Here is a 26165-nt window from a genome sequence, read left to right as displayed (position 1 = left end):
CAAAAGGCACCGCGCGCTGGTTTCTGCTCCTAAACGCTCCGCGCGAGTGACAGAACGCGCTTACTGTGCTGTCCGACGCGGCGACACGCACAATAAGGCCCCCTGACCGCAAGCATTACGGTCTTTATCACTCTAATCTACGGCCCGATACTCGCCGACTCTACACTCCCAGCCAAAATGATAACTCGCGGATTATATCCCTCTTTCCTCGATGATCGTTCATCTTTCGACTGGAGATAATCAGTTCATACATTATAGTTAGACATTTCTCATTTTCTTCAATTAAGTTTCAGGAAATTATAGATCGCAAATGGAGATAGGAGAACGTGTGCGATCTTTTTGGCAGAGATTGTAGCTCGCGAGTGCTGGATCCTGTCCCGTGTCTCGCGGATCGGATTCCGCGGCCACGCTCTCGCGTTTACGTTTATTAAAGGTTCCGTTATAGTTACCGAGCCACTTCCGGCTGCCCTCGGACAGAGACGGCCCGAGGATATCGCAGCCAACGCCTGTTACACCGCGCAGCTCGATAAATCTTCGACAAATTTGCGGCTTGTTGCGCGGCACGTTGCTCTCTAGCCTCTATGGGCTTTTTCGAGACTGGTTCCGCTTTGATCGGTCACCTGGAAGATGTTGCTTTGCTGAATCACGGAAGTTCACGGACCATCGTGAACAGAGGCTGGACTCTGTGTTCCTTTTTGGGGATGCGGAAGTTGGTGCATGTTGGGGGAGAATGTGTCAATTAATTTCGCAACTTAATGCAGCGGGCGGATTGAAAGAATTTAGAAATGTCAATGGGCCTTCGTTCGAACTGATTAAAATCATTAATGAGCGAATTTCAAATAAAGTTGATGCATGTTGTCGGAGAAAGTGTCTCACACTGATTATTAGATTGTGGAGTTTATGAGAAAAATTGGTAAGTGCAATTTAATGCAGCGGGTGGGTTAAAAGAATTGAAAGGTGTTAATGTGTTCGCTAAATTAAGAATTTTTCTATTTGAGGACACACTGCCTCCCTTATCCGCACAGTTAATTCGCGTGGGTGGCATGCGAACTTCTTGGTGTATTGGTCGCGCGTCGCTTATCGTTCTTGTGTTTCGTTGATACCAGTTGGAGAATTGTGTTATCGGGATGCTGACGCGCGAGATAATTCCGCCTTTCTACTCGCAGAGCTCGAGACTGCAGCTTGCTGCAAGCTGGTAGTTGCTCTTTGCCAATGCAACTCTGCAGAATGTCTATTATCTACACAGCTTCTGGGAAACAATTCTGTAATCAGTACAATTATTATTTTCGTAGTTGTACAGCTTCATAGTACAACATAAATGTTCATTGCGAAGCACCGTACAAGCAAACAACCCACTGAACTCGAAAAAACAGTTCATTTCACGTCAGGGGAATGAGATTCCACTGAAAGGAGCGGTCGTCCGTCTTGCGAGAAGTAATTAAGCGAGACCACCGGCGCGAGCAACGTCTCGTACGAGCAAAGAAGACACTATTATTAATCAACATCCCAGAGAGGAACCGCGACACGACGACAAGCGGAACCGTGATAAATCGCGTCCGGACGTCGGTGACCGGCGTCGAAAGCGAGAATGGAAACGTCACAGGGCCCGTTTAATGTCTGCGATATCCTCGAGGATCAGGGCGGCGCCGCTAATCGCCGCGACTAATTATTTTCACGTTTCATATTTCAGACACGGCCGGACCGTATCCCCGGAATTTCATCGCTTGACAAGGATAGTTGCAATAGTTGCAGTAGCATGTTTGAAATAGTTATAATAAAAATCCACTTATTGGCGTACCGAAAAAATTAAGTGGAAACCTAACTGTTTAGAAAGCCAGATTTCATAGCGTCGAAGCGCTTTTGTTTCGTCGGAAAGTTTGCCAGGAATTTATTTACGAGTCTCTTCATTTTGAATGAACCTGATGGAATGGTCGGTTATTTAACCAACCAAGTAGAGAATTCGCGGAAGCTTCGGATTGACAGCTTCGAAAAACCTGAATAGAGAAGACCGAAGAAATACGATGAAAGTTCTTAGATAAAATTAGTGGTTTGGGGCCGCTGCGGTTAGATGTCTTCACATTTACGGACTAGGAAATCGTTAACTTCGTAGAATGCAGCTAGCGTTTGGCCTTCGCGCTTTCATTTCGCCAATTTCAGTAATCGTGTTGTGTGCGAGCGAACCTTCCGAAGTTTGGGACTAGATGAATAGAGATTTCCATTATTGAGGAACGTTTGTTTCTGATTTATGATCCGGTGTCGTCGCTTTTCACCGATTTTATTCCCATGGGTGTGGCCACTTTCGGATTACAAATTGTTAATTATGGCGGATGCGAGAGGCATTGCAAAATATACTCCTCGATAAAATGTAATATTTTATTAAATTCTGGATGCTGAAATATTGGAATCATCGACACGGGCGGGATATTCAAGCTCCTGCAAAAAGCGAATAAAAAATTTTATTAAATATTTGGGTCAGCTAAAAATTGTGTTTGTGGATTGTTAATGGCAGCACGATTTTAATAGTCTTTTAACTGCATTCTGTAAAATATTCCCACCATTGTGTTCGACATTTCCTAATTGTTGAGCAGGAACATTTTTGCACATACCAAGCGGCGCACCATTAATTACCGTATTATGTACAATTTTTCACGAGGGATCATTAGATCACGGTTCGATCACCCCGATTGCGCAGCACAATAAATACCGAACTCCTACCGCTGGCAAGATAACAATAAGGAACGTTAAGCAATTAACCGAAGAGAACTAATTGAATCAGAAGTAACGTTACGCGGTGATTACGTTCTCGCGGACCGTTTTAACGAAAGAACCGATCCCCGATGCGGCGCGGCGTTGCGATACTGAAACCGCGATTCCCTTTAAATTATAATCCCCGTTGGGATCGTCGTTTGCAATTACCGGTGCAATTAATAGCCGTGTCGTCGTTACTATCGCCGCGCGGCTCGGACGTCACGTTCCGTAATCCTAACTTCAGTTAGGATCCGAGTTTCGATCATAGCTATTGTCGTAACTGTCCCGCGAGATATTACTGCGTCGGCGAGTTGATAGGCTTTTGCGGTGGAGTCTGGTTAATCTGGCCTGAAAACTAAATCGTTCGTTACAAAATAATCAACAGTTCCCAAGTAGCACGTTCGATTCTACAATTACGTGGAAAAATTTTACAACGATACAGAAGAAGTGAATATAAATTCTGCAATTCCATAAAAATATTAGGTTGGAGGGGAAAGTTCTGTCGTATTTTAAATAAGCATATTTCTAGAAAATCATTCAAATGTTTTCTTTAAAATACAACAGAACTTTCCATCCGACCAAATACAATGATACAAGAAAAGTCGGTGGATTAAGAAAATGGAAGGGACTCTCGAGGGAACGGTTCGAGAAAGCTGTTCGTTGGACTACCGAGTCGAAGGGTTAATACGACACTCGACGGTTCCCCGTGGCTGCGTCTAGAATGTTTATAAAGGGCAGCGACCTGCTTCTTCAGCGTTCGGGAACGGCGTAAAGTCGCCGGGCAAATATTTGCGGTATCGTCGTGGCCGGGTGTACATAGTCGGCGCAGGGTTAATAAAAGCGGTGGGTGCCTACGGGAGAGAATGAACAGCGAGAGCATCGGAAGGAGTAGAGAAAAGAAGAAGGATGAAGGTGGAAGAAGGTGAGGAGTAACAGGGGAGAAAGAAGTAGAAGAGGAGGCGGGACAGAACGAGCACGTCTCGGTCGAACCACTCGAGAGGTGGTTGCTCCTGTGCCCGATCGGTATGAACATCGAGATATCCGAGTTTCCACCTACGAGTCGCCGGAAGGGACGTTTCCGAGATCCAGACCAGCTCGGGATTTCGTTCGTCGGCGTGATTCCGTTTGAACCAGCCGAGATCTCCAGGGCGGCGGCGGCGGCGGCGCAGCGGCGGCTATCCTTTCTTATCCTTTCTTTTGCGCAAGCCGCGCTAAAGCCAAGCACCGCGAGCGATCCCTCGTGATCGTCGTGGCAACCAATAGCGGCCTCGGTGAAAGTCTGTCTCCTCTTCTGCTTTCTTCGGCTTTGCTGATCCCTACGTACTTCTGGCTCTCGCTCCTTCTTCCTCTGGTACGGAGTAGGAACGGTTTTGAAATTGAGTGCTTATCATTGCACCGAGATGAGTTCAGTTTTAGGATCAGCGGTTCGAAAGATCGCTGGAGAGGGGGCCAGGGTTCATAAGCGACCCTTGCGCGAACTCACTCGGCACGTTGTTCGCGCGGCTAGGAAACGCGTTCGCTCGGCCCGTAAATCAGCTTGCAGCGGAACATCGCGTTGTGCAATGGCCTCTGCGTCCCTCCGGTAACAAAGTCGCCGGGTGATGAACGAGTACACCGCTCGGAAGGAGTCGGATTTCCTCCGCGAAACCGCGATTTTCCGCGAGCAAGATGCATGCGACCGCTCGAGGCTGTTGTTCGCCTCGCTTCGGGATAGAGACCGCGATACAGAGAGAGAGAGAGTGAATAATCCAGCGAGCAACGGGAAGCTAGAAAGGGACAAGACGAGATCTAAAGAGACAGATATGGAGAGAGCAACTGCGGAGTAGAATTTTCTAGAATTAATCAGCTAAAGCGAGGAGGAAAATATGAAAAAGCTAATCAACAGAAAATGTAGCTCAACGACGTTACTACTCCCAGCGCAATTAAACTAACTACCCCAGGACTTGTTTACGAACGAAGCCGGCCAAGGTAGGAAAGTGATGGAAGCGTTTTAATTCCGACAAACGAGTTACACGCGACCATTTCCCTGGCAGCCGCACACGTTACAGGTTACACCGCCGGACAATGACGCTCCGATTTTCTTGCGTTACGTCGCGTCGGCCCGCAAATTGCGCCGATTAGCCGGCGACTTACAAGCGACCGATTCCGGTTACGTAACGGAAATCCCAGACTTCAGAAGTGTCGTTAACTCGGGGAAAATTGCGTTACACGGGTTTTGCGTAACGTTCACATCTCGGTCTGATCGAAAATTACGCGCCAGGAGCGAACGACAGCGCGACGTTGTAATAAAATGTTACGATAATGGCGACGGAAGCCTGTCGTTATTTAATTTGTCGAATCCGTGATCTATCACCCTGCTGTACACTCGATGGCTACCATTTATGGTTGAGAAAGCGTTCTCGATCATGTGGAAACTGTTAAAAACGTTTGAAACAATTTTTGGGGTCAGTGGATTTTTCGGATGGCGGTTCCATTTCCGTTTAATTTTAATGTATGTAAATAATTTTTGAATTAGAGTGGCGTGAGTCATCGGACGCGTCGGCTGGAGAGTTCGACGTATGGTCGAGCATCAACGTCGCTATACGAGTACATATCATAGAAATTGTTTCTATCGTCCCAACCAACATCTAGAACGGAATGCGAGTACATAATTGAACTATTCTGTTACATTAACATCCACGAATTGCGTCGATAAATCCAGGAACTCCGCTAGAAAAGTCGAAATTAGCATAAACGCTTCGAGATAAGGAAACTATAATTACTGGAGGGAAGAATTATATTTCAGATTAAACACACCTGTGCCTGTGCGTTGAGAATAATATTCCGCATTAACCGACGTCTTGTGCTTCTTATAATATTCATATAACCGCTTCAGACGAACACAACCACGCCGACGCTAATGATCTCTCAATTAATAACCGGCGGTCACTTAACAAGCAATTGAATCGCCACACACCGATCTAGGAACGAGCAAAACATACGGGACAGAATCGAGCCGATCAAACGAGCTGGATATTTTCTGCGCCCCCGTGATACTAAATGAAACGAAACGAAACCTATGATATAGAGAGTTTCCTCGTCGATCATCGACGGCGTTCAAGATCGACTCGAGCGGCATTAGGCGAGCGCCGATAGGTGCGTGGAACGAAACAAATAGGGGAAAGTCCAATATAACGTCGGACGCGGGAACGGGTAATAATGGAAACGCGACAGATCATACTGGACGCCTATTTATCGACTGATATCGTTCAACTCTCTCTTCTGCTCGGTGAAAAATCGCGCGCCGCGAGACAGCCCGCTAAGAAAACGTTCGGAGAACGACAAGCGTAATCACTGTAATTCGTGCAATGATCGCGCGTTCGCCATGCTGATTCGATATTTCCCGCCGGTGGCAAGGAAACCGACTGCCAAATTTTCCTTTTTTTTTTTTAGTAACTTCGTTTAAGGGCGTAGTCTCGTTTCTAGGATTGCAAACGTAAAAATAGGGCGACTGCGGCCTAGGTTGATCTTTTATCTCGCGGTTTTGACTACTGAGAAACGCCATCTTTGCATTATCGAGAAATGAGAAGGCGCATCCCGCACTCCCCAAATCGTGGAAACGGGACTGCCCCCTTAAGATCGCATCGACTATTGTCTGCGAGTTTCGTGTCTCGCTTTTACTCTTGCGAGGTTCGGGTCGAACGGCGGGTTGGCAATCATTTAGGTTAAATCAGCCCGGTTTGAGGCTGCCGGCTGACAAAATGGGATCTGTTAACTCCCGGGCCGGGCACGATTACCTTCCCTTTCGTGGCCGGTTCAGACGAACGGAGCGAGCAGAGCGAGCAAAGTGAACCGAGTGCAGCGCAATGAGCGCAGAGTGCTGCGCGCCGCGGCGTTTGTAATAGCGGCCTCGTCGCTCCTAGCGCCAGCCGGAGTCACAAAGGGTATGGGAGCGACACACCCACCGGATGCATTTTATATACACCTCTGCCACTCCGTAGGTAACCCGCTCGCGAGGTGACGTCACCGTCCTATATACAGGGTGCCGCAACCGTGACCCGTCGCCGCGACCCGTTCGCAGACTCGCCGATTCTTTGCCCGAGCGGGAAAGTCTCTTAAGCGCTTGCTCGCTCGCTCGCTCGCTTGCTTGCTTATTCGCTTGTTCTATACTATATAGCTCGCGCCGGATTCTTGATACCACCACCGATAACAACCACCGGCATTCCAGCAGCGCGGCGTCACGCCATTTGTCGGCAAGCTTTTCTTCGCAACCTTCACCGACACCCTTTTTTCCCTCCCCTACCGGTCGAGTCCTATTCAACGCGCAGCTTTACATGCAGCCAATCAACTCGAGAAATGTTGTAATTAGACCCGCCAGAGAGACCCAGCTCCATTCAGCTCCGCGATCTCGGTTGACAGTGCTTTGAATGCACCGTGTTAGTCGCAGCTTTTCAGGCCTCTCTTGGAAGGTCGTGCTGCAGTGCTTTGAGATCTTCCTTTTGTGGGATTTTTTTACGTTCCCAAGGTTGAAGAGATTTTAAACTTTGAAAATGTCAAATGTTCAAGGGACTCCAGTGTTAGGACAATTTCTCAGCAGGAAAGGAAATTGTGAGATTATAAAAATTTGCGAAATAAAAAGCCAGTCATTTGGTCGCGGCAGATCCGGTAAAATTCGTTTCTCAGTGAACGCAATCTACTAGGGAAGTTAGTCACGCGTTCCACAAAGCAGCAACGGCAACCAACAGATTTTTACGATTCCCGTTGACCCGCGGGCCCGAACTTACAATGTTACACACAGATTCGAGCACCGTCCGTGGACCGGAACGGATTAATTGCAATCGAGCAATTAAATCCAGACAGACCGAAGATTGATACATCGAGCGGCGCGGATATGATAATACTCGAAGCAGCTTGTTCTTTCTGATTCGGTTTATTAATTCGTCCTGGGAAATGGGCTTCGTCAATCTCGATCCCCGACCTCGGCCCGGCCAACCTAGCAACGCTATTAATTTGAAACACTGTCAGAAATGATTATTCGAATGGTTTATTAGCCGGGCCGCCGCCGCCGTGCCGTGGTAATATACGTTTCGAACAATTGCGAAACGAACGCGCGATACACGCGGAGTTCTAATGCGTTTTAGATGTTATTGGCAGGGGCGTGTTGTATACCCGGTCTCTGGACAGTTACAAGTCCTTAATTATCGTTGATTAGCGCTCGTTCGACGAATATTTTATTCAACCCCAACAAAGTTTCAATCGCTGTCTGACGAATGTGAAATTGTGCAAACCGCCCAGCCGTTTCACTTAGCCTGCGATTTTTTAGGCGACTCTGTTTGCGTATTATTAGTGGAATCGATCAACCGATGGATGAATAGTGTGTCTGTAATTATTAGACTGCGGATTTTATTGCAAAATAAAAATTGTCTGCATCGATTGCAAGAAATAGACGTCTTCAATTCTAAAAATTTTTCAAGAATTTTGAGTTTCATGTACTGAATTTTGCTATAATGCATAAAGTTCCGCAATCTAGTAATTATTATGGAACACATTATATTGGGTTGGGGAGAAAGTTTCTTCGTATCCACCCGATAGATGGCCTCACCATGTCATAACTCTGTTAATATTAATCGGATCTGGCATTACTTGAGTGCGTCCGAAAGGTGATGTATCATAGAGTATAATTACAAATAAGAAATTGCGATATTTGTTTATTTAGTTAAAAGTTATTACGTCTTGAAAATGAATGAAAATAAAGAAGCAATTCGATACATTTTGAAATTTTATTAGAGAAAAGGAAAGAATGCGACTCACGCTGCTAAAAAAAATTAAGATGTTTATGGACGTGATACAGTATCAGTACGTGATGCAAAAAGTGGGTACAAGCGTTGTGAATTTGGAAATTTTTATGTCAATGATACACCTCGTTCTGGTCGACCACACAGAAAAAATCGACGAAATCATGTAAACAGTTGAGCAAGACCGGCACATTAGCAGTCGTGACATCGGTAACGAACTAAACATCGACCACAGAACTGTTCTAAACCACTTAAAGAAGGCTGGATACAAAAAACAGCTCGATGTTTGGGTGCTTCGTGAGTTAACATTGAAAAATTTAATGGATTGACATCTTTGGCGACCTGTCAAAACTTAAGAGAGCTTGGCTGAGAAGTTTAGATGCATCCACCTGATGTATAGTCCTGATATTGTACCATCAGACTACCATTTGTTTCGGCATCTACAGACCTCTCATAATGGTGTGAAGTTGACTATAAAAGAGGCCTGTAAAAATCACGTGTCGCAGTTTTTCGCCCAGAAATCACTGAAGTTCTACAGTGACGGGATTATGGTTTTACCTCAAAAATGGCAAAAGATGGTCGATCAAAACGGCACATACTTGATCTAATAAACTTCATTTAAAATATGGAAAAAACTTGATTCATTTCTGCATTGAAATGCGAAGAAACTTTGTCCCCGAGCCAATATTTAAGGCGACAGAAAAAACACGTGTCGAAATCTTCTTGCGGATAATTGAATTGCCATTTCAGAGAAGAGCTGGCGAGTCGGTGCGAGTCGAAATAATTTGGTCGTGGAGGGTTTGTTTCCTGGTGGGACGCAGTTAGTACCGTTTAGAGTGGTCCGTCTTGTCCCGCATGTTCGCGCACGTCAGGTTATTAATCTCAAATGGAGGCAGGCAACGTGAACGTCTCTCGAACGCGAATAAATATTAGGAAACGTAACCTTTGGTCCCTTCAAACTTTCTCCGCGGGGGACACCGGCTCATTTATCTCTCGCGCTGGTGGCATGATGCGTCCGCGGATTTTTCACGAAGCGTACGACGACGGGACGCGGGGCCGTCGTCTCTTCGCGTGTGGCAGCGTGGAACCGCCGCGGAATTAACGGCGCCCATTGGTCGCCGTTTCTAGCATGAAATATCGGCTGGTTGTCGCCGATATCTGCCGTTGTAATCTGAGTGGAAACAAATCCGTGGAATGCACCGCGGCGCTGGATTGAGTCGTCGTTGCACGACTCTTGCAACGATTGCACCTCGTCTCGGCGCGCTGCGCCGCGGCGGCGTTCGAGCGTCGCCTTCCCTTCGCGTCCGAACGAAAGCCGAGCATTGTTCCGCCATCGACGGAGGACTGGGGCCGTGGAACCGAGATAACGAATCAATTTTAGATACAAATATCACGGTGACATATAAAGCTGTTCTCTGGACAACGCCGCAGCCGCCTTTTCCTTCTCCTTTCGGCCGATCGCCGTCTCTAAAAGTCAATTCCACACTCAAACAGTAAAAAATCACCGGTTTCAATCATTTTATTCTATAATACAATTATTAAAATGTAGATTTAGATTTTCTAATTTTTAATTGTCTACTTGACTAATTCCAATCTCCGCCTGATAACCATTAACCCGCGATGCATGCAGGGTAGCTAACCCAGACCTAGATCAGATTAGATAAGATTTGTCGTCGCATGAGGGGCCAGCAGGATTCGCTGCCCCCCTGCGAGGTTGTAGATTATCGACTGCATTCACGAGGATATGTTAAATGCCGTGAACTATCAAGCTGCGCTATCAGGTTGTTTCACAACTTTATTATGCCTCTGTCACAGGAGGGAATCATTCTTCAGTCGTCAAGCAGACGTTTTTATTCGGAGCGATCAATTCCAGCCAATTCGTAACGGATTAACTGATTAGATTGTTGTCGATCAATTTCAAATAATTTTTTACTCTTGTTTATTCCACTGTTGGAAAATTCGTCTACAAAAATTGAGAATTCCATAAACATCCGCAGTCTAGTGGACACGAACGAAATAAAGAATAAAGGACAACAATTCTCACCAGAGAACCATCGTCCAAGTCTCTCCCTCGAAATCCTCGTTCAATCAAACACAGGATCGTAACACAAAAACCACTGTGACACGACAAAGCACAAGGCAGTACATCGTCATCGTCTCAGCCGGGGTCCACCGCAAAACAATTTACAAAGTTTATCGAGAGCCTATGCTGTCTGTGGCACGGGTAACCGGGGGTTTCCACGTGCGGAGATTGATTAATGCGCGTTTCCATGCTGTCTCCTCGTTCTTCTCTCCTTCGCTCGGTGTGTGCCCGTCTCGCTCGAGAAACTCTCTCTTCATGGTCTCCGCGGACTCGGTGGTCCGTTGCATTATCCCCGGCGACCTAAACAACAAGGTATTGATGGATATCGCGGGCCGCTTCTGGTGTATTGTGCAACCGGCGCGGCGCAACTCTTGCCAACTCCGTTTCCGATGGCTTTTCTCGATCCTCGATTTAATTAACGATCGATCCTTCCGGCCGAACTCGATTTTTCGATAATTACGACGCGTCGAACGATCGACGAGACGCTTCTAACGAGTCCTCGGAGAAAATATTGGCGAAAGTGGACTGAAATTGTTCGGACGTTAGATCTGTTACGGGCCTAACGTAGTTCGGGGACTATCGATCTTAGATTTCGATTCGATGGATCACTATCCTCCTTAAAGCTGAGGTTCTTCTCTCTGGAATTTGTTCAAGTGTGCAGGAGGCTTAAGGCTCGCGCCCTAAATGTATCTAGGCTACTTGGACGCGACCAGCTGTTTTCCCATGGCAAATAAAGCGGCAGCAGTCGGTTTCATCCGAAACTAGTACTCGGCGCGTCTCTTGACAGATGATCTAAAGGAGAGAAAGAGAGAGAGGTAACGTTTGATTACCCTTTGGTGGCGGAGAGTTCAAGTGAAGATTGTTTGAGAAGCCTGAAGAGAAGATGAAGGCGTGGCGCTACCTCCCGCAGCGCTCCTATCTTGAAGTATTTACTCTGGAAAGAATATTTTCTATCCGCCTTGATACGCCGGCTATTTGCTATACTAAGATCCCGGCTCGAGAACCAATATTCTTAATTCATGCGGAGAAACACACCGATTATATTGTTCAAACTCGAATATCCCTTTATGAAAATGGAAAGGGATTGAATTTATTCAGACTTCGCACGATTCTTACTCAAAAATGTGAATGAATTGTGAAAAGCAGAAAATCTGAAGTAGTTCGTTGAAGTTTTAAGAACGGATTGTGGGAAAAAGCGTTTAGAGGGGACAGTCGATGTTCGAAGCGGCCATTTGGCGAACCGAAAGCGCAAGTGACGGGCTGCGAATTCGCCACAAGCTCCGTTGAATAGAGGCCACGGGTAAGAAGGTGTCAGACACGCCATGGAGAGTGATAACCCGTCAGTTATATAAATGTATTAAATTATATTCTATTGCGCAGACACGCATCTGCGGAGAATGGGCCTGGACGTCTGGCTGATTGGTTAGGGAGATCGTGTAACAAATGTTTTCACGATCTGTATTATTCCCGTCCCGTTTAAAAATCTATTCCCTCTGGTTCTGGCTCTCCGCGAGAGCCCCGTTTTGCTGTCCCTTCCATCCCATTCGTCCTCGCCGTCGCCGTTTCATTGTTTCCATTATGATCGGCCATAGATTCCCATGGAGCAGAGGACTTTTCGAGAGACGACGATCGCGTTACGGGGAAGACAAATCTGCCGAGATTACATTAGACGCGTTGCGAAACGCTCCCGCCGCCGCCGCCGCAAGCCGTTAAATAAATGCGAGACCGGTGAGATATCGTCGGGAAGACCGTTTTGCATCGATAAAATGCGACTTCGGAACCCGCCGCCGCCGCTGTATGTCGATAACTATTCCCCACGATAGTGGACAGTGGGTCGTCGACGATTTCTCTCCACGCTATCAACCACCATTTTTAGAAATCCCGTTTGTTATTTGACACCGATCGCGATCTCGTATCTTGCTCGGAGAATTCCTTTGTTGAGGACTCTTTCGGAATTTTATTTTATTACTTGTTAAGGTGGCGAGTTGCATTTTGTGCAGAGTGCGCGTTATTCAGCCATCAGTTTCACATTCTCAATTATTATTAGACTTTTAATTGCTCAATAATTTTATTGAATGCTTTGATGACAATGGAAACAACTTGAGGACATGTAAGGGCTTGGGTGGTCCTCTGGGTACGAAGGAGTCCTTCGAGGGTGCTATTGGCCCCTTGGAATCGGTGGCGGGTCCTTCAAGAACGTGGGTGGTCCTCGGTACCCAATAGAGCGTTCTCAAAGGGCTGGGCGGTCATCCAAAACCTCTGACGAGTCCTGCAAGGGTGTTATTGTTCTTCTGCAGGGTTTGGTGATCCTCCTTTATGCAAAATAAAAATTGTCTGCGTCACTGGCAAAGAATTGGTACCGAGAAAATATTTCTTTTGCTAGATCGCAGTTCCTCCGCCAATGAATTTCGCCCCGAAATGTTCCCATGGTGGCCGTTCATCTCGCGAAACATCGCCTCGTGCATCCTCGAATTCATCCGAGTCCGACGAAATGCAAATTGGTGGGCGTGAAGGGAACCGCGGCTCGCATAACGGGCCGCGATTAAACAAAGCGGCCGGTTAAACAAAGAGGCTAATCAAGGCCCACCCTATGGTACTTCCCCGCTCAATTTCAATTCCGCAGGCGGAACGCTTTGCTGTCAGCGAGCAACGAACAACGCGAGAGGCAGGGTTGCGCACTGCCACACGCTGACGTCCCAATTCTCCTCGCGTTCTTTCTATGCCGAGGGATTCGGCTTTGTAGTGCCGACAGTTTCGACTTACTTTTTTATGTTTTTTCTCCCTCCGCCCCATCTACCCCTTCCGACCGAGGTTTAATGAATGTATTCGCTGCAAGGATTTGCGTGAACCACGGACAGGGACTCTCCACCTACGCTCGACTCATTGTTCCCGAAAAATGTTCAATCGAACTTCGTCAAATACAATTCCCTCGGTCGGGCCACCTTTGTGCAGTCACTTCAAAGTCTCGTCATACTTTTTCAGCCTGGCTTTCGCGCTGTTATATGGGAGCCGTGCAAATTCTCTGGGGTTCAGATAAAATGATTTTGCGAACGGAAATTGATTATTTAGCTAGAATAGCTCACACACACACATTCGAGAATTTATTGCAGGAGGACTGAATGAGGTAGAGCTACGAGACTCTCGGCATTGTGTTCAAGCATGAATGTATATTGCAAACAAATTTTTTTTACAGAATAGTTAGGGTTCATAAAACCCTAAAATTAGTGTCTTCAATTTCAGTAACAGGGCCACGGTGCGGCTATGGGAATAACGGGGCCACTCGAGGGCTCGTCACGGCCAATATTTGGTCAGGCCGAAATTTATGGGGAAAGGGTGAGCTAGTCAGTGCATAAAAGGCTCGTTAGGTTAGGGTGAAAATCCCTCAAGGGAATCGTGGGGGATGAAATCCAGCAAGTAGCCGTATAGGAATAGGAGACACGGTCCACGCATAAATCCAGTCCTGGTTCACGTGCTGGTGGCTTGAATCGCTCACCTCACGGGCACGCGTTGTTTATTAATGCGTTTGCTCGAATGAACGGCCCTTCCCTGATCTACCATCGCTCGTATTTATGGCTCGGTGAGCTAACGCCGAGTGATTTATCCCGCGGAAACACCGGCCACGAGACAGTCTGCCGACTTTCCTGGACCGAACCGATTTCCTAAGAGGCTACGCTATAGTGACATTTAGGTGCCGTTTACAGAGCACGGGCTGACACGTTCTTGGGAAATTCCCCGGCTGATTGTGTGGGTGGCTGGCTCGCTGATTAACTTCGAGTGAGAACGTGTGGTCCCTGCTAATAGTCCCGGGCGTGTTTCATTGTTCGAAATTATTCGAAGAATTCCTTTTCCGTGTCCACAGTGTCCACACTGCGAATATAACCCTTATGTCAAAAAATTTCGTCATGGAAGCTCTTTCGGATCTTCTTTAATTGAAAGACAATTATCTAATTATCTGATTTTGATAGACAAATATACTTTAAGACTTTTTTTAAAAATTGTATTCGGAATCTCATTGTCAATAAGAAGGATGCCCAGGTATCAACCTATAGAAACATAAATACAATACAAAATAATACGATATCATTATAGGCAGTGTTGGTCAAATTTTATTTTAAATAATAAATAAACGTGTGATTTTAATTGCAATTAATATACATATAACTACACTTGTTATTTTAATAAATTATTTACTTAAATAAATTATTATTTCTTATTTGCAAATAAAAGATTATTTATTATTTGGATTGAGGAGGAAATCAAATAAATAGTTTTTGGTCTCCTCTTATTTCTTGTATTGTGTGTATACAATGTACACGTGCGCGATTTTTGTCTGCTATAGCAATCCTTTTAGGTCGGTCCTGTCCGAAGGGCCTAGTTGCCTATAAAAAAATACAATTTAAATAATAATTTGAAATTGTATTTGTAAATAACAATTAACTATATTATTTTAAATAATTCATTTAGACTTGCTCAAGTAATAAATAACTTGTTATTTACATTTTTATTTAAATAATCATTCATTTAAATAAATTTATTTATTGCCCAACACTGATTATAGGGATAATTTAATAAACAAAAACAAATATTTATATGTAAAAGGCAGGAGTTATAAACTTTTGTTTCATACAATTGATTTGGACAATTTTTATTTCGTGCAAAGATCCGCAGTCTATGGATCACGAAACATGTGCGCTCCTAGCTGGAGTCTCTTAGCACCCCACCATGCCTCCAGCATTCGACACACCATGAGACACACCGCCCCCCTAGCCCGAAAATTATTGATAGTCGAGGGTCGCGAGACAATGGCAGATTTATGCTACTTGTTTACGAGCACGTAACAGCAGGCGGGTCCGGTGTAAATGGGACATTACAAATTGTAACCGCGATCGAGCCGCGCGTCGGCTCGCTAACCGTGGCCATTAATTCAATTATGTCTCCTTCTTTGCTATCCCATTGTATAATAGTTATTGTTAGATTCGCTGGGAATGGCTGGGGCCGGAATTGCTGTCCCTTTTTTTCCCTGGCCGCTCTCGATTTATATATTACACACCGTTGTCGAAGAGAAAAGTGTTAGAGGTGGGATAGTTAACCTGCTAACCGGCCGGCGTGCATTTTTTCTTCTGTTTGTTGTTGCTCAGAGTGGAGATCGAAAGTAGATGCGATGCAGATAAACGAAAACGATCTGGCGCACCTTGTTTGACATTTAGCGCTGCTATGATGGAGTTCCAGCTATTACTGGACCCTGGAAAAATGGTTAAGAGACAAATACCGAGTGTGTGCCTCGATGTAGCTCGGTTTCTATGAATGAGTGTCGAGTGTGTAGGTACTTTTACTGAGATTTGGTTGTTTCTTATTTTTCAACAAGATTCTGATGGCGTTCGCTGAACATTTTTGTGGTTTTATTGCTCTACAAAGAAGTAGCAGCAAAAATAATGTTGCTCGGCTAGAATCTGGGTATGTGCGCGGTACACTGAATACCAAAGCGGACAAGTGGCGTGCGTCGTGCTGCAGCGGCGCACCCGCGATGTGGGTGCATTATACCGGGTCGCGTCGTTACGCCGGACTGCATAAACATTGCAGTTTAGCGAGGGCACGGACGCGAGGAGTAACCATTATACACGAGCGTGATCGCCCACGTGTTTCCGCCCTCGGGCATCCGCGAGATCCGAATCGAGATCACGTTATCAGAGGAAATGCCGCCGAAATTATGCTATCGGCCACGTCCACTGCAATTGTTTGCAGTTTAAGAAAGTCAAAAAGCGTCCAATAAAAATTAAAATAGGTTATTATTTAGAAAGAGGCACAAAGAGGTGAAAAAGAAAAAGTTGATCAAAATGTGTAGCTGCAGAACATATTTAAATTTCATCAAAATCGGAGAGGAGTGCCTTTTTCTAAATAATTACCTTAAAATAAACTTACAACGACGTGACTCAACAAAAGAATTAGTACAAGAGGAAAATGGTCAAGAAGATTCGCCGAATTTTGCACTGGAGGTAAACGGGTTTAGGAATTTCTTTGATTAAGCCGTCAGTGACAGATCCAATAAGGGGTCTGCCAGTGTCCAGGATTTCCTCAAAGCAGAAAAGATCCCAGAGAGAAGGTCGTAGGATGCTGCCGGAATTAATGTTCTTCCCTAAAACCGTGTGCAGGTCGTTGGTAGTCGTCCTGGGCGCTGCCATAAAATTCAATTTATTCCCCCTTGTTTGTTCTCACCGTTGGGGGAGATCGGCGTCGATAACAGATTCTCCTGGCGTAGGCCATGATTCCATAACAATATGGAAGAAGTTGGGACCGTTACTTCGAGCCTGTCCCCTCGAGTCGAGCGCTTCCCGTTTCCGGAACCGTAGGCTCTCGCACGTTACCAGCTTCTGAGAATGCGGAAAACCCCCATGGGCATTACGTAATTCAGGAATGCCGTTTGGCAACCAGCTAAATCTACTAACAATGCATACGTTGCGCCCGGTTCCGTTGCGTTAACTTTTCAACCTTCTCTGTAAATAATATTCCGACCGAAGAACGTCTGTTAACCCTCGTGCAACTTGGTGAGGTGAATTTACATGAAATAAACAGTGAAAACGAAACAGTATAAATTTTTCATACGGCGCTTCGTTTCGGAAATATTCGACTTCGGAAGTTTAATATGCAGAAGTCACTGTTCCCTCGAGTAAGTAGAAACAGCCGGCCATGTACAGACATGCTAGACGATTCAGTGGCACGTGCGCTGTACAAATTGTCGAATTCATTTATCTCCGACAAAATTTTATTATTTTTATTTTATTAGTTTCCCACGTAGAATTATAAAAGGATTGTAAAACGTTTTCACCTTCACAATTGAAGATCTAAGCTTTCGATAATTGGAAATTGTTGGATTAAATATCTAAATCTTCGTTCTTGATAAACCGATAATAAACGAAGTTACACACGTGATCGTCAGGATCGTGATAAGCTAACGACACTCTCGAGATAATCATTCAAGCATCGGTAGAGTCGCGCGGAGATAGGAACAGCATATCGCGTTACTGTGGCAAGCACTTGCTCCTGCAAGGATGTAGGAGTATATCATGATAAATCCCAACAATACTCGAGTATCTTGTTTTACGTTACCCGTTGATAGTCGATCATTCTCGGCGAGCATCCATCGAGTTGGTGAAAGTGGTCTAAAATTGTACCGAACACCCACAATCCGGCATTATTTTCAATTTCTATCCAGTACATTAACTTGTCCGGCGACTTACGTAAACATACAAACAAATTGCGAACATTACGCGTTTAATTATATAATATTTATATTCTGTCTTATTGGTAGCGAACAGGTCGGTGATGTTAAATGAGCTTCGTGTATGTCCATTACATAATAAATGCGTTTAGCTTTATATAAATCTGTGCTTGCTACCGGCAAGTTAACTCGCTTGCATAAATCATAACAACATTCGCAGCGCGAGCATTTATTGGTAATGCAAACAAATGGCTCGAATTAACAAATTTATACAGACATGAAAATTTCTATTAAAAATTTAAAGGAGAGATTAAAGAAGATTAATTCTTGTACTTTACTGCATCAAAACCCGCAGCATGATGATTAGATACTGTAGAAATTATTATTAGATAAAATGCTGAATCTGTGGAATCAGCCAGGCCCCATAAAAATTGTGCACAGGGGGATAAGGATTCCCAGCATATTTAATCGCTGATGAAAAGGTTCCTGTGTTACAGGGTCGCGGAGACGTCGCCTCGTTGGTCCGGAACTTGCTTGGCCCGATTTACGGCGATGGTGTTATCAATCTACTGATACGACAGGCCCGGGACATCCTGGTCTGCGCTTATCACGGCAACTTGGAGAACTTCCTCAGGACTTATCTCTCACCGGCCGCTTCGCTGATCGCGGAAGTGAAGACCATCGCCTCCGAAACGGTGAGTCCTCCTGTTCTCCTTTCGGCACACTCCTTTACAGAAGTATAGCACACAGCACACCCATTGTGCGTCATCGAGATCAAAATAAAAAATTGCAAAATCTTCAATGTACACGTTCCAAAACAATTTCAATTTTAACCCTTTGCACTCGGAGCTATTTCAACTCGAAAATTGAACATTTCTTTCGACCTGGAACAATTCCATTCTATATGATTTTTCTCATTTTGCGGATATGAAGTAATCCTTAAATATCTAGTAATGGCACAGCAACATTTACTGGTGACTCCGAATCATCGCTCGAGTGCTAAGGGTTAAAACCTGTGCTCAACAAAAATGACCATATCGTTTCACTTCCATCATCGTCAAGGTTGGTACGCACAAAGATGCACCGTTCAGTAATTACCCGAGAAGATCACGGTTTTCTAATTATAATACGGTTGTATAGTACGGGTTTTTCCCCGGTTATGTCTGTATGACAGCTCTTGGATGCACGTGAAAACTGGTCACGGCGGAGTGTCCGCGAGGCAGAAAATGTGAAAGAGAGGAGAGAATGTCGTTCGCCGGACGGATTGTTCCGCGAAGCGATTAAAGTAATCAGTCGCGTGCTCACGTCCAAGTATGGCCGGATACCTTGGATCCAGTTCGCGGACAGTTGCGAAATCTGAGTTATCGCCGCTCGTCACGATGACACGGCCTTCTATTTATATAATGCCTGACCGATTTAATCGCCGATGAAAGCAACCGATCGAAGCACCGGGAAGCCAACGTTCGTTGCTCCCTGCGCGTCTTCCGGGGATGCTGCCACTGCTTTTCCACTTGATCTGACACTGCATTTCCTATTCAATCTCGTATTTCATTAATTACTAGACTGCGGGGGTCTTTACGCAATCTCCCATGCTCGCAGCTGATTTTCTAAACGCCGAATTCAGGAATTAAGAAAACTGAGAGTATGTTATATTTAGACTGCGAAGGTGTATGCAATTTTTAATTTCTGTAGGCAAATTTTAAGGAACCGGGAACAAATGAAAACTTATTTTCAGTGGTAGTATCCTTTGTAGATCTAAAATATTTAAAAACCGTATTAAATTCTGTGGAATTTTACATTTTTTGAAAATTTTTAGAAGCCATAAATACATAAGCATCCCCAGTCTAGTTATATTTCATGAATGATTTCATTCCGAGAAAAATGAGTAGATGAAATTGAAAACAGTGAAAATATTCGAAGAATTTAAAAATATTTTGTTATATCATTTTTGACTTATTAAGAAAACTGAGTAGGTGAAATTGAAAACAGTGAAAATATTCGGAGAATTTAAAAATATTTTGTCGTATCATTTTTGATTAATTAAGACAAATGAGTAGATGAAATTGAAAACAGTGAAAATATTCGGAGAATTTAAAAATATTTTGTCCTATCATTTTTGACTAATTAAGACAAATGAGTAGATGAAATTGAAAACAGTGAAAATATTCGGAGAATTTAAAAATATTTTGTTATATCATTTTTGACTTATCAGTCGATGAAGAAAATCCCAGGTTCGTAAAATATTTGATTAGGCACCAAGGTCCGTTGCGGTAAGCTCGCCCCTCGCGAGGACACTCCCGATGACAGTGCTCGGCATTAACACCGGGGAATTCAATTAAGCCTGAGCAAGAATCCACGAGCAGAAAGAGAAAGGTAGGGAGGATCGTCGTGGAGAAAGGCAACCCTTCTCTCTCACGATTGCCTCTAATAACCCCTGTAGTTGCGGGTAACCGTCTCCCATGCTGCAGAACGACATGGGGGTGGCGACGACGCGTCGAAGCACGTGCCCTCTTAAGGGTTAATTTATTTAAGTCGAGGGCTCAGCCAGCAGCACGAGGTGTCTCGAGAGGGCGTTCAGACCTCGCGTCCCAAATTTGACTATACTCAACGATTCGTGAACGTTAATTAAAGCTCGCAATAAAGGGGCCGGTTCGGGAGCCCCGAAAATCGCCGGCGCGCGGACAGTGGAGGGTTGATTAGGCGATTGGGAGGCTTATGTTTGATCCGTGATTTCGAGCCATTAGTAATTTTCCAGCTGGAGCCCTAATATAGGATTATTTCTCATCGTACATTTGATTAAAAATTTTTAGTGGAACGCCGAGTGGGTTGTTTAGGTATTGTGGTCGATAGGGAGCGATTTTTTAATTTTTCCAAATTTTTTGCTGCAACCGTAGAATGGCCAAAAAGTTAGCCGACGAGGTTATTGATGAAATTCGAACGCGGCCGGCAAGTCTGCGAGATACCTTATAAAATACACTGTTCCCGAGCATCCCGGCGATGATGTCTCTTAAGAAACCCATTTTAAAAGGGATAAAAGGCGCAAGGCAAGAGCACACGCGGCGATCGGCACCGCGGAGCCCGTTCGCACACGTGACCGCCATTAAAAACACCTTGAACGTTCCCGGTAACGAGCAATTTGACTCAAGTATCCGGAGGCCGCCGTTAATTCCTATGTTTAAGAGCCGGTTGCGGCACGACAATGACCATTAACCCGGCGCGAACTAGGCGAGCCGAATGAACTCGTTAGCGGGTATCGTGTTTCCATAATTCCGGTCGATACGGGCAATTTTCATGGCATCGGCCACCGTCGACCGTTCACGGTTGTTTCTTCTATACATACATATAGTACGTTTCTTAACTCCTCACGCGAAGCTGCATATTTTTCATTGAATCGTACAATGTTGAACCAAATTTTAGCCAAGGTTAAAGTAATGGTATCCGCGAAGCCTGCCTACCTAAATGAAATTCCTGTGGTCTGCACACCGCACCAACGTCCGTACAATAGAATTTACCGACGATACCTTGTCGATAAATTGCCGGCCAATAAAGAAAACGATGCGCTCTCGGCCACACGACAATTTGGCAGATATGGGGCAGCGATGTCCACCGGTGGAAAGCGGAGCGAGCCTCTTTCCCTCTCTTTCTCTCTCGTCTCTCCGTGGTCTCCCTCTATCTCTTTCTCTCGCTGTGTGTTCCGTCGCTCGTTAGCGCAGAATTTCTGAAAGTAGGTAGGCAGAGAACCGGCGCGTTCTACCTAATATAGGCGAGCGTAACCGAGCGGATCGCCGTCGCCGTCGTTGCTCGACGAACGCACCGGGCTCCGACGAGAAAGATCCGGCACTGTCGATCTGGAAATTTGTCCCCTGTCCCGGGTGAGCTGTTCGGGGACGATTCGGGATCTCCTTCTTTGGGAACGCCACTTTGTTCGCGTCAACCGGCTAATAGAATTCAACCCGGCAAAAGTATTCCTACGGGCGCAGCGTTCGAGCCGGGAGATGGGAACCGTTTTGCCGCCCAGGAAACTGGTTTGCCAGCAACGGAATTATAATAGAAACGAGCCTTGCTATTTTGAAGCCACGGTAATGGGGAGTACTGGGTAGCCGGGATTTTTTTCAACTGTTCGGCAGCGAGTAAATTTTTCAGAGAATAATCTTCCAAGAAAAGTCTCGCAGCAGAAATCAAAGCCATTACACAGTTACTTCGCAATTAACCGAGGGGTGTTCAGAGCCAGAGAAGTCTGCTCCGATTCCAGTATTTCTAGAATATGAAAACGAGAATGCCGCGTGGAAAAATGCGGCATCGATTAGGTTGACAAGAGACACGGTCCCCGGCTTAGCAGAAATTACCCTGGCGTTAAATACGAGCGTCCCTGAGAGATAGTCCGTCGAATGCGTGCTGAGAGTGAATTACCTAACGGACAAGTAATTCGATAGAGCTCGCACTACGCCCAGGTTGGCATCCAATTAAATCCGGTGTGTGTGCTGCTAGGACTGGTCGCGCGATTCGTGTTTCGCGATTTCCAGCCCGGCCCAATGTTTACACCGATCGTTGGTTTACGGCGCATCCGTAATCGGCCCGTATCAACATAACCGATAACAAGGCTGCTCTCTCGCCGTAATACTAATAATTTCGCGGCAAGCGATCACCCGCCCTACCGTCCACACGAGGATTGGATGATTTACGAAACGAGCTCTCCTCTCGAAATTGCAGGATGCCCCGAGGGGACATCGTTCTCTTCTGTCCCTCTAGTCACTCTTCGTGATCTCCGTTTCGACGTTTCTCCCGCTCCTCGAAACTATTTCTCCTTGGGAGTATATTAGCTTCGTTAAATTTTAATGTTCTGCGTGTTGTTTGAACAAATGCTTTGTGTGAATAAATGCTTGTATACACCCTGAGAAACAAAAATCACTTCAAACGCAAATTACGCCTCGCAAACGTAAAAGTAGGACTTTTGAGGGAAACAGCGGTCTAGATTGATCTCTTCTCTAGCGTTCCTGACTACTGAAAAGCCCTATCTATGCGTTATCGAGAAATGAGGAGGCGCGTCCCGCACCCTCGCAGTCCTGGAAAGGAGAACACCCCCTTAACGTCTCCTGAAGACTCTATGGAGGTGAAGAAGCTGCCTAAGACGACTGGACCTAACAGAAGACCAAGTCAGTCGGTAGTCCATGTAACAAACAGAGACACAAGTAGAAACACGGCCGGGGCAGATCAGGAAGAATGGCATAGAGCAAGGTAGACCAAGGTAGAGTAAGGTAGAGCAAGGTAAAGGCAAGGCGCACGTAGCTCCCTGATCGAGAGGCCTGCCAGGTGGTCAGGAACCACGGACAGCAGGCATCCACGTAGTCGGTCCTCAGGGTGTGTATAGGTGGACGGTGTGGAACGGGACTGGCGAGGCACCGCCGCCAAAGAATAGTAGTAGGTGTACCTAAGATAGTAGCGGCGGGAGAGAGAGCATGACCATCGAAGACACCGGTAACGGTGCCTCGTCCGAACTGATTGACAATGATTGAAGGCTGCGCCGGGTTTCGACTACGGGACTGCACGGCCAGGTTCCGGCGGGTTCCTGTAAACCACTGATATATATTTCTGCCGTCGCTATCCGACCATCTTCCTCTGCTACGGGGACTTTAGAACCTGAAGCATAACTGCTCCCGACGACACCGACTGGTCCCGCATCAGGATTCAGCTCTGCAGGATCAATGCGAGTGGTTTTTACAGTCTGATTGAGTTGGACATTCTTCAGTGGAGGCCTAAGAAAAATCATGGAAAAAAAATCGTACATCAAATTATTTGACAGCATTTTGAAGAGGAGATTCTAATCTTCAACCTCGCATTGATTTTATTCTTCTGAAAAATTTTTTAATGTCGCTAGCGTAGATTGAATTTGAACAATTTGGTATTTGCTCTTTCATCATCTCCCAAGACAGAGGTACGTTTTTCAGAGAACGAACTGAGCGCACAGCGATTGAATTAGATGCATTCAATTCGTTTCTGTGTCCGAACGAACCCGTTGAAGTGCCAGAACAGCTAAGAGTGGACCGCCTCAAGCAGAAACGGGAAAATCAACGACGACGGCCCACGCTCCCCGTATCGGCCGGTTTCTCGATCATCTCGATCTCGGCTCACGTTGCCATACCCGCTCCTATAATTTTCGACTGATTAAATTAACCCGATCTTTCCCCGATATATCGCGATAACTCGCTCCCTAGGAGAAACACATCGATGACCGAGTTCCGTGACGATGCGACTCCGAACGTCCGAGCGCGTGGGCGACGCTCATTTAGAATATTGGGATTCCGCAAGAGAGAGAGAGAGAGAGAGACAGAGAAATAGAGAGAGACTCGAGCGGTCAACCCAATCGTCCGGAAAACGAAGGATACCGTCGGCGAATCTAGGTTGAAGACTAGATACCATAGCCTTCGGAGGGGAAAGAAAAAACGGGAGCACTTATGGGGATACGTGGCCAGAGATAGGAGCATTGATTGGGATTGCCGAGTCGCCTGGGTTAGTAGATCCACGCCGATGTCCTGGATCTACCGGTGTGCAGTCCTCCATCCAGGGAAAAACGAACTTTCACTCGCGTTTTTTCCGCTCCTCATCTTTCGTCATCGCTGACTCTTTTATTATGATTAAAGATGATTATCTCATTCAGGAATATTTGTTTCTTTACTAAATGTATATTAAATTGAAGAACTAAATCCTTAGTCCAGCGGGACAATTGTTACTTCGCATAAAGACCCGAAGAGTCAGCTTGCAAACTTGAGGATTAAACATGCGCGAAACTGAAGTTCATGTCAAAGAGACATTTCCGACAACGACAGAAGTGATTCAGAGGGTCACATCGAACAATTCGAGAAAACTGACCGGAGGTCACGGTTGTTCGTCATCGTCCCTGTGTATCGAGCGGAACGGAACGGAACGGACACTTGTCGCAGCTCTTCCAAGACATCGAGCCGCGTAGTCGGAACAAAGCAGCGCGCCAGGAGCTCTTGCAGGTAACGCAGGTAACGCGGTTTCATTATCATACAAGGTCGACACCGGAGGAATCTCGCGGAGAGAAATCCTTTTGACGCGAAGCATTTGTCTTGACGAAGGCGCGCGAGGCTGTTCGATTTTACAGCCACGTTGAACAGGGTCGGCACGCATAAGCTCGCGCACGGATTGCTAGGATGCTCTCGCGTGCAGGAGATGCCTTGAATTTTCATTTTTGTTACTGTGCTCGTTGTTTTGCCGCGCGGTGAATCGTCTGGGATCTGCTAACGCGGTTGGGATCGTTATCTTTATACGATGCTGAGGAAATGTGGGCACCGAGATGTGCACCTCTGCAATTTGAAGATTGTACGGATGTCTTCAATGCCTGAACATGGTGTAACGATTGCGTAAAAATGTCCTCTTCATTATCTGAATGATCTTAACATTGTCTGAAGATCCTCCATTTAATTGGTACTTGTGTATTACTCGTATTTCTTCGACTTCAACTGCACTTGATTTCGGCAAAACGAGAATGACGAAATCGGATGCAGTTCAAACATTTCTATCGGGCATCGATCGGACTAGAAAAGCGTCCTCAGGGTTCAGGCGACTCAAATGAAAACGACGACACGTCGGTCGGTGCATAGTGCATGATATATCGGTATCGAGAAGACAGTATCCGCGTGCGGCTACCAGCTACTTAACCCGCGACCAATCGGTTACGTACCCGGCTGGTTGCATTACCTACCTACCTACTTGTTTAATGGCCTGCCAGCTACCAAACGGGAATCGACCTCCATGCGAGGGACAATGAGACTAGGCATCTTCGCTTTCGAAGTGGCTACCGTTTCTTGTTTACCCGTTCCCTTGCAGGATCGAGACCCTTCTCAGAGGCCTATGGCTAAGTCTTTATTTGCTGAAGAAACTCTACCTCGGCTACCTCTCCGCGCCACAACGCTGTCACTTAAAATGCAGAAATTGTTGCTACGTTCTCGGAAGTAGCAAACGGGCTGCCACTCGGCCTACCGTTCCTAGATATTTGTTCGCTTGTTACCTTGATTCGATCTGGATACGGACTCGCTACTGCCAATCGCAGCCAAATGGATCGGTCCGTTGCGCTTCGCGATTCTCGCAATTAAGCGGAAAATTCTTCATTTATCAGAAAAATAGAGGACTGTAAACTTTTCTTAAGAAAATGTTCACGAAACAGAGAAAAATAGCCACCCTCGGCAAACAATTTTTCCGGTGCTTCCCTAATTAACTGCGACGATCAAACTTTTCCGAAAGTTCGAATCGATCGCGACGGGTGACGCGAAACGCGGCAAAGAGAGGGAACACAAAGCCTGTTAATTAAACCGAGTTCGGGTGA

General features: G+C 45.7%; 1 protein-coding gene across 4 annotated transcripts in view; it reads left to right on the top strand.

The window, feature by feature from the left end:
* LOC143211916 (uncharacterized) overlaps positions 1-26165 on the top strand; it is a 353326-nt gene that overhangs the window by 53659 nt on the left and 273502 nt on the right. For all 4 annotated transcript variants that reach the window (XM_076430044.1, XM_076430043.1, XM_076430046.1 and 1 more), the window contains one exon: positions 18319-18516. In XM_076430044.1, the coding sequence (XP_076286159.1) occupies positions 18319-18516 (198 nt within the window). The remainder of the gene's footprint in view (positions 1-18318; positions 18517-26165) is intronic.

The sequence above is a fragment of the Lasioglossum baleicum genome, chromosome 9, assembly GCF_051020765.1.
Source record: "Lasioglossum baleicum chromosome 9, iyLasBale1, whole genome shotgun sequence".
In the NCBI taxonomy this organism is placed as follows: Eukaryota; Metazoa; Arthropoda; class Insecta; order Hymenoptera; family Halictidae; genus Lasioglossum; species Lasioglossum baleicum.
The sequence above is the reverse complement of the archived record's forward strand: the minus strand, read 5'-3'. Positions and strand labels throughout refer to the sequence as shown.